Source organism: Primulina tabacum, chromosome 11 (assembly GCF_025594145.1).
Source record: "Primulina tabacum isolate GXHZ01 chromosome 11, ASM2559414v2, whole genome shotgun sequence".
NCBI lineage: Eukaryota > Viridiplantae > Streptophyta > Magnoliopsida > Lamiales > Gesneriaceae > Primulina > Primulina tabacum.
Window position 1 is genome coordinate 38,593,544 of NC_134560.1, and position 14,298 is coordinate 38,607,841.

Below are 14,298 nucleotides of genomic sequence, written 5' to 3' on the forward strand. Positions count from 1 at the left end.
TGTGCCCCAATCAATTTTTCACCTACGACTGTTCCCAATCCACTTGACAATCCTACATTATACCCACTGCATACAGACTAACTATTATGGCATTCTACTCTTATCTCTGCATTTCTTTTTCGTCACTTTTCCTAACTTTTTTTATGGCAACACAACCGTAGTCATTGTCTTTCAGTGTACATTGAGTAAACCATGTAAACCATCTCGGGTAAACTGAATGAATCGAATTCGTCACACTCACATACTCCATCAATCGAATTAGGACACTTTTCATGCCCTCTTTCTTTGTCTGTTTATGTATATATATGTTGTAGATATTATCATTACATGAAATCATATTTTTGCAGGCCTCCAGGGGGGGCACGTGCTTTGGATCAGTGACAGTGAACATTGGTGTAATTCCCCGTCTCTTGAAGTTACGGTATTTACTGACGTAACGTGGATTAGATGCAGTTCTGAATATTTTTCATCTCAAGATTAAAATATATTATTAAACCCCATTTTTAGAGAAAAAAAATTTCACGATTCTTTTTCCTTTTCTCCAGTGAAGGGTCTCAAAAAATAATCTTGAATTCTATAAATTAAAAAGAAAAAAAGAAAGAAAGTTAGAGAATATGCATGTGTGTGTGTATATATATACATACCACAAATCAATATGATGACGACTTTACTGCAAAGTACAAGCAAGAGTGGGTGGGGGGATTGAATCATGCAAGTTGGGGTTCAATGAACGTGGCCAGTCCAATCATCCCATCGGCCATGCATGCATCCATTCGTGCAGGGGACCCGACCTCCCTATCAACGCACTCAACAATTTAGACATCTCGATCCTTGAATAGTTTTTGATATCATGTATTTAATGTTAGAGGAAACTTTCATTATTTGAGATGCCTATGACCCATAATTTATTAAAATTTTCAACTCTTGTCTTTTAATTTTTTATTTATTTTAGAAAAGAATAGACAACAAGATATAAAGGGGGAGAATACCGTGAGCCCAACTGATCCGGACCGATTTTTTTCGAACCGGATGGGCTAATGTCGTCTCAGACGAAAAAACTATAGACACCGGAAGGAGGGTATGAATCCAAGTTCAAAAATGGCTCAACTGTGTCAGTCTATGAACAACAGCATGATTTAAAAGAAGTTGGATTAGATTGAGTTTCTGTAGTCTAAAGGACCAAAATAGGTGCTACACAAATTTTTGTAGTTGTAAACAAAAATAGAGATCCTAGCATGTTATACACAAGATGTAAGTAAGAGGATGAAGAAACATATGCATGGAATGGATGCTACCGAACCTCTCCATCCTCGCACGGCTCCTGATGACTCAGCTCCTTGACATCAACATCCTTGTTCCGACCATCCCGATGATCCCTTTTTTGTTTCTTGCTCTCGTTTTCAGGATCCACATCCGCGGTCGAGGATTGCTTCTCAATCTATTAAATTACATGATTAATACTGCTAGGTGTTAAAGCCTATGATTTGTGCAAAATTTAATTAATAGCACAGAAAGATACCTGTTTCGACTTTTTGGTATCAGTGCTGTGTCTATGAGACCTAGACCTATCCTTCTCATCACCGTCGAAACTGGCATCATCGAAATGATCCATACACCGCTTCCGATGTTTCTTGCTCCTGTCTCTCGACCTTCTATTCTCTTCAAAACTGTGAGACTTAGAGTCGTCACTATCGGTTTCACCTCTCTTATGTCTCTCCCTACCCTTTTTGCTTTCAGCTCTCCGAGCTTTATTCTTTCTCTCCTTATCCTCTCTCCTTTTTTCCTTCTTTGCCTATGAAGAACGTAGTTTAGTCCACATATTGCACGGTAAACACGATATCTACATTAAATTGATCAGTCCAAGGAAAGAAGAAGAAGCAATAATTAAGTAAATCATCAAGAAGGTCTCGACCTATTTATAAAAGGTTGAAAATAGTATGGAATCGCACATAGAAAAAAGAAATAAAGGTCATCTTATTCTCGGAAACTTTAGAACAATTCTTCATTTTAATATACAAATCCCAAAATTATGTAACAAAACAAAGGTGATGAGAAATTTTATTACCTTTTCCTCTCTTCTCCTTCGCTCCTTCTCTTTTGCCTTTTCTTTTAGTTCAATAATGAAGTTGTCAAAGATTTCCTGGAAAAAGCTTTCGTCTCCAAGAAACCTGTCCAAGGGCATATTCATACAAATTGATTGACTCAAGGTTGGGAAGAAAGGGGAAGCATCAGAGGATAATGTAGAAAGCACAAACATTAAACTGCATTTATAGATAAAAATTACACATCTGTAAAAGTTTTGAGCCAATAAAGTTATTCATGTTTTACAAGATTTGAGCACAAAAAAAAACAATGAATTGAAGCCAAATCTTCAAAAGCTACAACATGCTAATTTTTGCTATTGAATACAACAGAAGTTATGATAATTTAGTAAATTAGAGGTGTACCGATCTCCAACAAGTGGTTTGCAATCCTCCCACTTCGAGAATGCTGTTATTTCCTGCTTAAACATATTAAACAGTGTTATAGGATGACTATAAAGTAAATCTAGAACTTAATGAACTTGCATTACTAATTCAACATAAGTTACTGTACCTTTAAGGTAAAAAGGAAGTCATAGAAATCTTCAGCTAGACGTTTACGCTTCTTAGCTTCTTTTTCCTCTTTCTCTTTAGTTATTTCCATCAACTCATTATATACAAGCTGCAATATTATGAAATTATTGAGTATATCATATTTATAAACACAGACAAGCAATGGAAGAAAAGGAAAGAGAACAGAACTAGCAACCAGGTTCAAGTACTTTTAGTTGATAGATCAAATGTGCTGATCAACATATATAAGATCATACATGAGATGCAAAAATTCAGCAACAATGAGCCAGATTACCAAGTGAGAAGTAATGAAAAGAGCAGTAACAAGCCACGGTAGATATTAGCGAGTGAAACGGCCTAAAACTTAGTGCAAATTTAATGAGTGACATAAGATTTATGTTGCCATTTTTAATTATAATTATGTATTCAGGTACAATGACACGAATAGGTGATTTTATAAGTGGAGATAGGGAAATAGACATTTAATTGGTGGCATCTTCATTATAAAATGCTAACGAACAAAAAACAACAACCTAAAAGGTCAATTGCACGAAAATAGGTTAGCAATAACATTCAACTGAATTTTCTGACAATATAATAGTATGGACCTCAAAACTTTCCAGTATACCTTTAAGTTGATGTCAGATATTTTTGCCGATGTAATTTCTTTGGGAAGCGCAGCCTTGATGTCTTCAAAAGTACAAGATGTAGACAATGATATCTGCAACCACAACCTAAGTTGGTATACCGATAAATTGAACAATTCCCAAAAAAGCTAAAAGGGACAGCCAATTCAAGACCTTTCCATTCTTTATTGCACCTTCAATTTTCTCCTTGTCCTCCAAATACTGAAATTGAGTTATCAAAATAACACATAATGTACAAGCACCATGACAAATGAAAGGAGGAAAATAAGTGGCAGATATATTAACTATTGATTTACAGTAAATACAAAATACGATTGTTTGCTTACATATACAAGTGGATTATAGCAAGTCGCAGATTTAAACAACGATCTACAACATTCTCCAGGAAACTTACTGTCCTCTACAATTCAAGTTCGCGATCTTTTTTCCTTATCTTTCTTTATTTTCCACACGACGTAATACATATTATACATTAGAGATCGTCAAGTGTATAGGTGGTGAACATCCTCGTATTTTTAAAGGCGTATAGGTCTATAAGAATGTAATGACTTTCAAATTCCGTAACGTACAAAGTTTTGCCCCACATAGAATCAAAACATAGTGCTTCAAAGTTCTTATATGGTATCAAAAGCAATGAAATATGTCCAAGATCATTGAGATATTAAGCTAAAATACGACAACATTGGCCATCATTCCCGTTGGATACTTTTTAAGCAAAGTATGCAAACTTCGTTTAAAACCAAACAAATGAAGGTAGAATATTTTTCAGCAGTTCTATCACATCAGGATCTCAATTCCCATTTTGGAAAACACATCCATGAGCATAAAGACACGTGGGAAGGTGTCAAAGATACATATTAATTTTTTCGGGTCACCAAGGATCAATACCATATACTAGTCATACATAATAAGAGTATTAGCAGAAAATTATTTTTCAGATTCATAATCTTTTTTCATTAAAAAAAAGGACGGACTACCTGTTTTTCAAGGTCGTCTATGACATCCTCAAACAGATCTTTTGCTTTAGACCCTGAGGTGTTCGAAGATACTGCCAGATATGCGGTCATGTCTTTCACCTAAAACAAAGTTGAAGTTAAAGCACAATAAAAGAGATGTTCTTGGTCAACCCGTGTCATATGTATAATAGAACCAACCTTTGTACAATAGTCACGCCAATGAGTATTGGCAGTAAGTACGCCATTATCAACATGTTCCTCCATCAGCTTTCGAAATTCATCACGGTTTTTACGTTCTGCTTTCCTCATGTCCTCCTATTTCAGCAATTACAAATGGTTTACAGATGAAGAGAAGGGAGAGGAAGAGAAGGGAGGGATGGGGGAAGGGAGAGAAGAAGGTGCAAATAAATGCCAGAAAAGAATCTGGTTATATTACCATTCTTAATTTTCTTTGTTCCTCTTCTACCAACTCTAGATCTCGTATATATTCCTAAAACACATCCCAACAACAATGACTACAAATCTCATGCACAAAATAACTTAATAGCGATTTCATGGGAATACAGGGACTAATATTTACTTGGAAGATTTCCAAGCGCTCAATTTTTTCTAGGCGTGAGCATCTCCCATCATTTTCTAAACGATGTTGAATTTTACGCCATTGGCTACTCGCCTTGTAAATAAGACAAGCAAGCAACATGTTAGCCTGGCCGCACAGATTCAAGGACTAACAGAATGAATAAAGAGAGAAAAATACCTTGATAAAATCACAAGATTTTAGAAACTCCAAATACTCTGTCTTATGACGTTTGCGCTCCTCCAAAGCCTTTGCTCGTTCCTAACCGAGAAAGAAATATGCAAGAAAAAAGTTACATGTATTTCTAAAATGTTCGGTCCAATTGAATGCAAATCATTGTTGTGTACGCATGTAAATTCCTTGTTATGTTATTCAGTTGCCAATGATGGACAGAATCACCCCCCACCCCTCCAAACCTCCTTTAAAAGCTTGCTTAGCTGTTCGTGACCACCTCATTTTCTTACATGCTAATAGCAAACTATCAACAATACCTTTTTCTTCAGATCCTCTAAATGGTCTTCAAAGAGGTCCTCACGATCTTTAGCTCGTTCAAAAGCTTGAAAACGTTCATCATTTTCAAACATAGATGCTGCTTTGCTGCACCATCCGTCCAATGTTATCACAAAACATCAATCAGCAACGTAAGAAAAGAAGGCTAGACCATACTTCAATATGTTAAAACAGAATTAATAATATCTTAACAACAAAACCCGAAAACAAATACAAACCTCCATCTTGTTGATGAAGTCAAATCTTCTGATTCCTGCATAAATTATTACAGGGGTGAGTGACTTGATTATGGAATCACAAGTCATAACATTCATTGATGATAAAAGAACTAATGGCAATCTTTAGTAGAGTCAGAACAATCTACTAACATCTAACATTTTCTTGAAATCTTCCTGCGCTTTCTTCTGTCTGGCCCGCCTCTCGTCAACTTCCTGTTTTTTCTTTTGTCCCACAAACTGAACCACAAATCACATACTCGAAATAATTATTGGCAGAAAATTGAAAGCAACAACTAGAGACATTTAAACTGAGGTTATAACCATCAAAAGAAAATCATTGTAGTGAATGCAAAATCACCTCATTAAAAGCTTGCTTTCTTTCACCGAGAGTTCTTAGTGCACCATATCTCCGGTCATTTATTATCACTCTCATGGCCTGCTTAGATACAGCGTCTATATCAAAGATTTTCTCACAAAATCTTCAAGAGTGTTCAAAAAAGCAACCGACCTGGTCCCAATTCCAATCTGAGCCAACATTTGCTGTTTCCAAAAGAACTTTAAAAGCATTCTTCGCCTCCTAAAGCCAAAGCCAGGGAAAGAGAGATAGAAGGAGAGAATGATGTCATTAAGCTAAATAAAGGATTAAAAAAAATTTCTAAATGATCTTTCCCTCATAAAACTTAATACCTCAAGCAAAAGTTAATTAGATATAGAACAGGAACATAACCAATCCACAATACCTCTTTGCTCTCATAGACAACAGGTCCATGCTCTACTTTTTTCTCTTCAGGTGCAATGATGCTTCCGCTCCCAGATATCACAGATATTTCATTGGTTTCCTGCATAAAAATAAACAAGCAACGTGACATTTTAAGAAAAATGAGTAACAAAATGCATCTTTTAGTACCAAAAAACATTAATAAAAACTAAAGAAGTAATACCTCCAGACCTCCATCTGAAGTTTCATCGACAGACGGTGGTGTAGCTTCCCGAGGTGACATGCTATTAGCAGTTCTCCTGTAACAGCATTGCATTTAAGCTAAGATGTTAGGGGATCAAAAGAATATTCAATGGATAACTAAAGAAAACATGGAATACATTGGTGCAGTCATGGAGCTGTCAAGCACAATGGGAACTGATGTATCTACCGCAACCATTGAAGCAGCAATTTCTAAAGGATTATGCGATCCTGTTACATCTACTCTTGTATAAGCAGCCTCCTCTTGTTTGCCCGATAATCCAGAAAAGGCTGCAGGTTCTGGATTAACAGTAGGTTCCACTGAAACTGGGCTTGAAACAATTTTTTGACCACCTTTAGAAGATGAATTATTTGCATTCGGAATTGAAGCCGGGATCTCAGAAGTAGGAACACCAGCTGAGGCCTGGGAAGTAACATGCTTCATTACTGGTGTTCCTTCACATGAAATCACAGTCGCCCGTTCACGAGCCAACTATACAGTCATTTACACGTCAGACAAAAAACACCATTAAATAAGTGGCATGGTTATTTTTCTATTTTAGCAAGTTCAATATTTGGTGAATCAGATAAGAATACCTTGACTTCATCTGGAATGGCCCACTTCGATTGTTTGGTAACTTTATTGAAGAAATACCTGTTAAAAAAATCTAGAATTAACATAATTGGTATAAAACAAAACGAATGAGTGATTTTCTTTATTTTACCGCAATAGAAGCAAACACCATAAAACTATTAAGTTACGCACTTTCTTCCTTCGGGAGTAGTGAACTCTCTCCAGCCAGTTGATGCATCAGCCCTCTGTAATATTACAACATCATGAAATGAATTGATAACGCATAGAAAAAGAACTAGAAAATATGGAAGTCTGTGATTAAGGAATGTCATTTTTGGGAATCAGATTCCAATGATGCACCAAAAGACTCAATCGAAAACATTTGGGCAAATGACACAAGGACAAGACATTTACAGAAATTGAGTCAGGGACAACTCGTGTCATTATCTCAAACAAAATGGAAAAGTACAAGAAATAAATCGAATCTACAGCAAAGGTTGAAGTATGTCTCGCCTCAGTCAGGGTCATCAATTCTAACGGCTTCTCCCACAGAGAAATCCCTGTCCGTTTGTTGTAATAATATCTGCAGTTGAGATACATCAGGATTTGACAACCGAAAATATGAGAGCATAGCTCAAACGGAATAAACTTTCTAGTCACTCATGCAGACGTAATTATAGAACATATCATACTCAAGTTAATTTATTAATCATCAAAATCATACAGCAGAGATGTTAACAAGCTCAAATACCATAAAACAAAGAAAACATGTAATCAATATGAATAGCATGATATAAGTTGCTTAACAAATAAAATACTTTTTTCCATCACGAGAGCAGTATTCTTTCCATTCTGATAAAGCCTTTTCGATGAGGGCAGGGTTGGTAATTGTCCCCTGAAATCGAAAACATCAACAATTGTAGTCTTAAACAAAAGAAAGTGGAGTGGCCAACTATTTTTTACATACAGCAGAGAAGGAATATCAGAACTACTTCAGAAAATTGTCACTGGACTGACCATGACAGTGAGTTCCTCAGTCCGCTGAGAAGGTATTCCGGATTGTACATTCTGATTTGCACTTGGAAACAATTGTTGTGCACTAGCATTTTGCTCCCCGATCTGCTGCAAAGGGGTAACCGGTTTTAAATTCTGGTTCCCAGTTGTAAACCACGGTTGTCCTCCAGCACCTTGTTCCACCTCTTGCTGTGGTTGAATGGTCGATTGCGGGTTCTGATTTCCCATAGGATACCATGGGTGTCCGCTGATAGAAAAATTGGGAACATTGGTCTGGGGCATCGACTGATTCTGAGATATTGAGCCCACGTTCATTTGCTGTAGGCCACTAGATGACGAGGATACCTGAAAAACAAAGCCATAAATGTTAATAAATAATGACCTTGAAAGACACAACTTCACAACTAGGGAGGCCTTCTGAGGATATTACAGTGTATGCTGCTGGAGAAATAACAGGACCAGAAAAACCAGGCATGAAATTATTCGAGATTTGAGGCTGAACAGGAGCAGGCATCACAGGTCTATTAGGCTGGAAATCTGTCAGCGGCAGCGGTGGTCCTTGCGGCAGAACAAGACCAGTTCTTTGAGCTGGGGGGAGTGGGGGAGGCGGTGGCGCTCCTTGAGGATACTGAATTGGCATGGAATGAGGAGGCATCCCCATGTTTGAATGTCCAACTGGCTGAAATTGCTGAGGAGTCACAGGAATGTATGGTTGAGGCGGCTGTGGCTGTGGCTGTGGCTGTGGCGGGGGCGGAACTGCTGGTCGAAACTGAAATGAAATGATAATTAAAAGTTCTTCCTGGGGCAAAGATTACAAGGAAAACCTTTAAAAATACCCAATTTGAAATAAGATCCAAGTAAACCTTACTTGCATCGACATGGGAGGAAGAGGACTAGGAGGAGGACCCACATGACCACCAACTATGCGAGGCCGGAGAGCCTTTTTCCCACGATATCATGTTAATAAAGACAAAAGGAATAAGGCTCGTTGCGTGTATAATTACTCAAAATAAAAAAAGCAGGAAAATAAGATCGTCAAAAGAGATTTAGTATTAGAAACTAAAAACAATGTATGAGTGGTGACACGTCATCAATGTTATTGAAGCAAATCCAAGTGTGTACTCAAATATGCCATGAATGCTTCTAAATTGCTGAGGGAGTTACGGTTTTTGACATGTATCTGACTAGAACACATTGCAAGGCTACAAGTGTCCATCCCCAAAATTTATTTTGCCATCATTCATATGATTTAAATTTGAAACTTGTTATCTTTTAAAATAACTTTGCACTTCATAATTTTTGGCACATTATAATGTGACAGACTGTAGGTGCAGAGGCTTCAAGAAACTGTAGTTAGTAGGATATGGAAGGCTTATCAATAAATTATAATTAGTAGGATACGATACGTGTTTATCTTTTAGTTGTTTGAGTTACTCGCCTGAAGATTCCTTTCTACTTTAGTATTATGAGATGTTTAATACGTTAAGCTAAATAGCCAACATAAGAATAACATATTACGTAGAAAATAATAGAAATGCACAAGGACCTATATACACAAACAGAACATTCAAATTTCTTCGATAACTTTAAAAACCAATCTCAAATTGAAATGTTTATGAGACCATCTAAAATCCATACCTGCATGCCAGTGAACTGAGGATTATTGACCATTTCAAGATAATGGCCAATTTCTGTAACAATGATACAAAAGCACCAAATATTAGTTTATATATTTGAACGAGCTAATGGTCATATGGAAAAAAATATTAACAAATAAAAGGGATAACGACGACAAAACCTAGTATTACAGAATAAAATGTGAAAGGAGAAAGAATACAAGGAAGATGATCCATAAAGTAACTATATAACACATATAGTTGACCACACCTGAAAAATTAATAGTAACGAATTCTGGACATAACCGTTAATTTAGTTGTGGTAACTATCATTGCTTATTTTCCTCGTGTCAACACCAAAAAATATATAAACATAAAACCATGTCTATTCCACGCGTGATTCGGACCGATAACAAAAATATTCTGAATCTTGTGATTGTTCAACAAAGAGATAACATAAAGATATCAGAACAATAGCATTTCTCAATTCTTCTACAAATATCATCAGGTATTATCACCAAGTGCAGATTATTTCATCTGAAACATTTCTATTTTCATAATTTGTAATAGCAAAATCAATGACTAATACACAACAAAGATATTATTTAACAGAGGTGCAAATTGATCTAACCTAAAGTACAGAAAGTCAGATCCAACCTACAGATCATCGCAAGAAATATTAAAAAAAGGCTATTTGAAACATACATCTCATAATGGAATTCAGATCTTCGTGAAATTATTCTCATGTTTTTTTTTACTTTTCACTTCACCTCTTCTTTTTGTCATTTTTTTCATTCAAAAATCTCCATTTTCATGCAAAGTCGCTTAAAAAGCCAATGATTAGGCATTATAAAACATGAATTCAATCAAGTTAATCATGACTGATACGGCCACAGCTAATAACTCAGCAGCCACAGGAGAACTGAATTCTAAAAAGCATACATAAACACACCTGTTTTCGAAGGTAAACCCTAAAGAAACAACCAACACAATATAAACTACTACAAAAAAGGTTGCATTTCAAGTAGTTTTTAGCCCAACAAAAAAGGTAGCAAAAACCTATCAACAATGCAAAAGTTCCATAACCCAACTCCAAAACCAAGAGCCCATTGAAGTAAAAAGAAAATCACAAATCACGGGTGGGCTAATTAGGCGATGAAATTACATTGGAATTGAAGAGCAGAGGCTCCGTTTTGTGAATGCACCAACTGGCCAAGCGTCAGTATATCACGGCAGGGCAGAATAACACTAATAATAACTGGAAAAAAAAAAAGTGAGTACGATTGGACGGAAACAACAAACAAAAAGAGTGATGATGCTGAATAATTTTCTCAGTTGTTTTGCGGGATTTTGAATCAAACAAACAACACGGGGCAGCAGGTTTGGGAGGGTTTCTTGGTGGGATGAAACTGAAACTCGCTGTTTCTTATTTATACACGCCATGACAAACAAACGAGATATTTCCAGGATCCCTTCTCGCGGTTTTGGGTGTAAGATTTTGCAGATCCTGTATTCATTTTCTTGCCCTTTTCCTCCATCATTCAAAATTTGTCTTCTCGTTTTCTTCTCATACGATCATAATGTGAAAATGCTTTTATTTCACTAAATTTTCATGTTACTAAAGGTGTTCTGTTTTTACTTTCATACAAGATTTCATCTTTCTTCAATTCTTTTTTCCTATTTTTATCATCATATTAATTAATATTTCAATTTTTTTAATTAATAGACATGAAATATGCTGGTGATATTGGATTTATATATAATCCCAACTCTAATTCATTATATCCAACCCTGCGAATTCCATAGGACCTAGATTTGTGACAGTGTGATTGTTTGGTTCGATGTATAAAACATTAATTAGTTGAGCAGGTCTCTTGATAGACGATCTCACGAATTTTTATCTGTGAGACAGGTCAATCCTACCATATTCACAATAAAAAGTAATAATTTTCTATGGATTACCCAAATAAGATATATGTCTCACAAAATACGACTCGTAAGACCGTCTCATACAAGTTTTTACCTGATGAGTGGGTCTCATTGTTTTAACCAACGGTTGCATCATATTTAAAAAAATTAAAGTATAAATGATTATGTTATATGTATTATATGATTATGTCATATGATGAGTAGACAACCTGCTCTTGGAAGTGCAACAATCAAAGTTGTGACACAACCCGCTTCAACCTTAGGGTTTATCCACTGCCTAAGTTAAAACATATAATAACTTCATATAACCGTTGAGACACACAATCTGAAAACCAATATAATACAAAAATAAGATGATGAATCCTTTTAATTTTCAAATTGTCTAAAAACTTCTCAAACGATATTGGCAATGAACGTTCGAGTAGTTTGACAAAATCCTTGATGATTTGAATAAGTATTTTTTGGAGCGAGAGCTGAGCAGTTAGAAAGTACCAAAGTGATTGAAAGTCATTTTAAGAACGCAAGCTTGAATCGTCTATCTATTTTTAGCTCCTCTTGGCATTTTCTATTTATATTAACTTTTGCAATTTTCCGTTCAACGTTTGATTATAGCTCATTAAATGAGTTGATGCAAAAACATTGTTGTCGTTGTTATTTCTTGCTTTATCATACCTCTCAATTAATTAGCATATTGACATTTACCAAATATAATAGAAAACGGCCACTAACAGCATAAAGTAACTAGTTAGGCGCGTAAAATTTTGTGGAAAACATTATGATCTTCTGAAATTCTGTTTATTGAGTATAGTCAGTCTACCAACGTTTCTGATAAAATAGGTAAGATCTTTTTAAGATGCATTGACTCATCCGTTTATAGATATTATTTGATACAATGAATGGTTGAGTAGTTTGCCACAAACTGATGCGTAAACGGCGACGAGTAATTTAGTATTACGAGACTAGTTGAAAGGATTCTATTGAAGCAGTTGAATATCTGTAATAAAAATCAAACGACAGCTTGATCTAATACAATAAGTTATTACTTGTCATCATCAAAACTAAATATCGACCAAATATTTATTAGTAATTTATTATCAATAAATTAATGAGTAAAGCAAATAAAAAATTTAATATATACTTTTTTTTTAAATTATGGGGTATTTATCATATTTGGAAGAGTCAATTTGAGTTTGACCCGTGAAATCGATCCAACTCGTCATTAAAAAAATGTGAGTTGGTTTACGATTTTACCAAATTTGGAGGCAAATCAAAACAGACCAACATGTTTGGATAGCTTGTTGAGACGAATTGGACCATATTCACTGAAAAAATAATTTTTTATCAATTATTAAACAAATAATTTTCTTCTTCCATTCTCAATTTTTATTAATTATTTAAAAATAATTTTATTTACAAATTATGTAATATTTAGTTGATTTATTGATATTTTAATTTTTAACAAGTTTTTTTTTATCTTTTATGTATTTTATATGTAGATAATGGAGATAGTATAAATATATGAAGATAATCTTATTCGTCGAGGGTTCAAATATTTTGAAAATGATTCATGAAGAAAAATAAAAATATAAAGAGAAAATAACAAAATTTAAATGATATAATTTTTTTTATGGTCAATGAAATTGAATGATAAGTTAGATTTTTGTTTAACTGTATTCAATTTCAAATTTCAATTTCTTATTATAATGATATTATTATTTGATTAAATGTAAATATAAATAATAAATATTTTTACGGTTGTTTTTACTTATAGTTTTTTTTTTAACGGATTCGCCAACTCAATGCGAGTTGGGCATTAAGGTTTTCCCAATCCGCCAAAATATAAGCCGTTCCGGCCTATTTGGTGATGGGGTGAACAGATTCTTTTGACTCTCCAAAGTCTAACATGATCAATTAATTAATTTCTTAAAATAGATGTATTCAATTAATTATTAATTTCACAATCTACATCAAAATTAATTACAGAAGGTCGTCTCACATGTCAAGTTAGAAAATATTAATTTTGTAAGATGTATCTCCAACTTGGCAAAAATTTGTGTGAGACGATCTCACGTGTCGTATTTTGTGAGACATATATCTTATTTGGGTCATCTAAACTATGAAGAAGTCGTTTTGTCCACCTTAAGACACATTGAAGCATCACTTCTGCAAAAGTACTTTTAGCTCAGGGTCCTAACGTAAAAAGTAGACATTATGACGGAAATTTCCTTGTTATGGAACTGAAAATGTATTACTTTTTATGCCAAGAGTATTACTTTTATTGTGAATATCGGTAGAATTGACCCGTCTCATAGATAAAGATTCTTGATACCGTCTCATAAGAGACCTACTACTCCAACTTGACTTAGGGCACCAATATCGGTGTTCAAACCAAGAACACCAATGTGGTTTGAACACCAATAAAATGTTCATATCAATGTGGGTGGGTGATGCACTTGTGTCACATCATGTGGGAGTTTAATTCTTTGAACATCCCACGTCATACCATTTTTTTTTAATATTTTATTATTATTTTTTGAATTTAAAAGAAAGAGTGGTCCATATTAATTATTACATGTATTTATATATTTAATATATATATATATATTTATTAATTTAATAATTTATTTAAATTGTTAAAATAAAGATTATTTATTTGTAAAAGTATTTATTCTTAAATTAAAATAAGATGAATGAGTGGACAGCGA

General features: G+C 34.6%; 1 protein-coding gene across 3 annotated transcripts; it reads right to left on the reverse strand.

The window, feature by feature from the left end:
- Positions 1-643: 643 nt before the first annotated feature.
- LOC142517861 (pre-mRNA-processing protein 40A-like) lies at positions 644-11,260 on the reverse strand. Of its 3 annotated transcripts, XM_075620347.1 has the most exons (30): positions 10,830-11,259; positions 9,687-9,739; positions 8,917-8,988; positions 8,479-8,817; positions 8,052-8,393; positions 7,853-7,929; positions 7,548-7,617; positions 7,227-7,279; positions 7,058-7,115; positions 6,601-6,953; positions 6,444-6,519; positions 6,243-6,341; positions 6,011-6,079; positions 5,861-5,938; positions 5,653-5,739; positions 5,503-5,537; positions 5,266-5,371; positions 4,955-5,035; positions 4,778-4,870; positions 4,634-4,687; positions 4,396-4,512; positions 4,219-4,317; positions 3,395-3,442; positions 3,223-3,315; positions 2,596-2,703; positions 2,448-2,500; positions 2,066-2,168; positions 1,520-1,792; positions 1,301-1,438; positions 644-795 (listed from the first exon to the last, which is right to left on the reverse strand). In XM_075620347.1, exons 2-30 carry the CDS (start codon positions 9,717-9,719, stop codon positions 724-726), a joined length of 3,279 nt encoding a protein of 1,092 aa, XP_075476462.1. In that variant the 5' UTR covers positions 9,720-9,739; positions 10,830-11,259; the 3' UTR covers positions 644-723. The 3 variants fall into 3 exon arrangements, with proteins under 3 accessions (XP_075476462.1, XP_075476464.1, XP_075476465.1); XM_075620349.1 differs by lacking the exon at positions 644-795 and having other exon boundaries at positions 1,133-1,438; positions 10,830-11,258; XM_075620350.1 differs by lacking the exon at positions 644-795 and having other exon boundaries at positions 1,289-1,477; positions 10,830-11,260.
- Positions 11,261-14,298: the final 3,038 nt, after the last annotated feature.

Bases quoted from the DNA above. Each gene is read 5' to 3' on its own strand.
- LOC142517861 (XM_075620347.1), bottom strand. From the start codon at position 9,719: ATGGTCAATAATCCTCAGTTCACTGGCATGCAG. The intron at 1,793-2,065 runs GTAATAAAATTT...CGTTCTTCATAG, and splicing joins GAAGGAGAAGAGAGGAAAAG to GCAAAGAAGGAAAAAAGGAG. The intron at 796-1,300 runs GTTCGGTAGCAT...GTGCGTTGATAG, and splicing joins AGCCGTGCGAGGATGGAGAG to GGAGGTCGGGTCCCCTGCAC.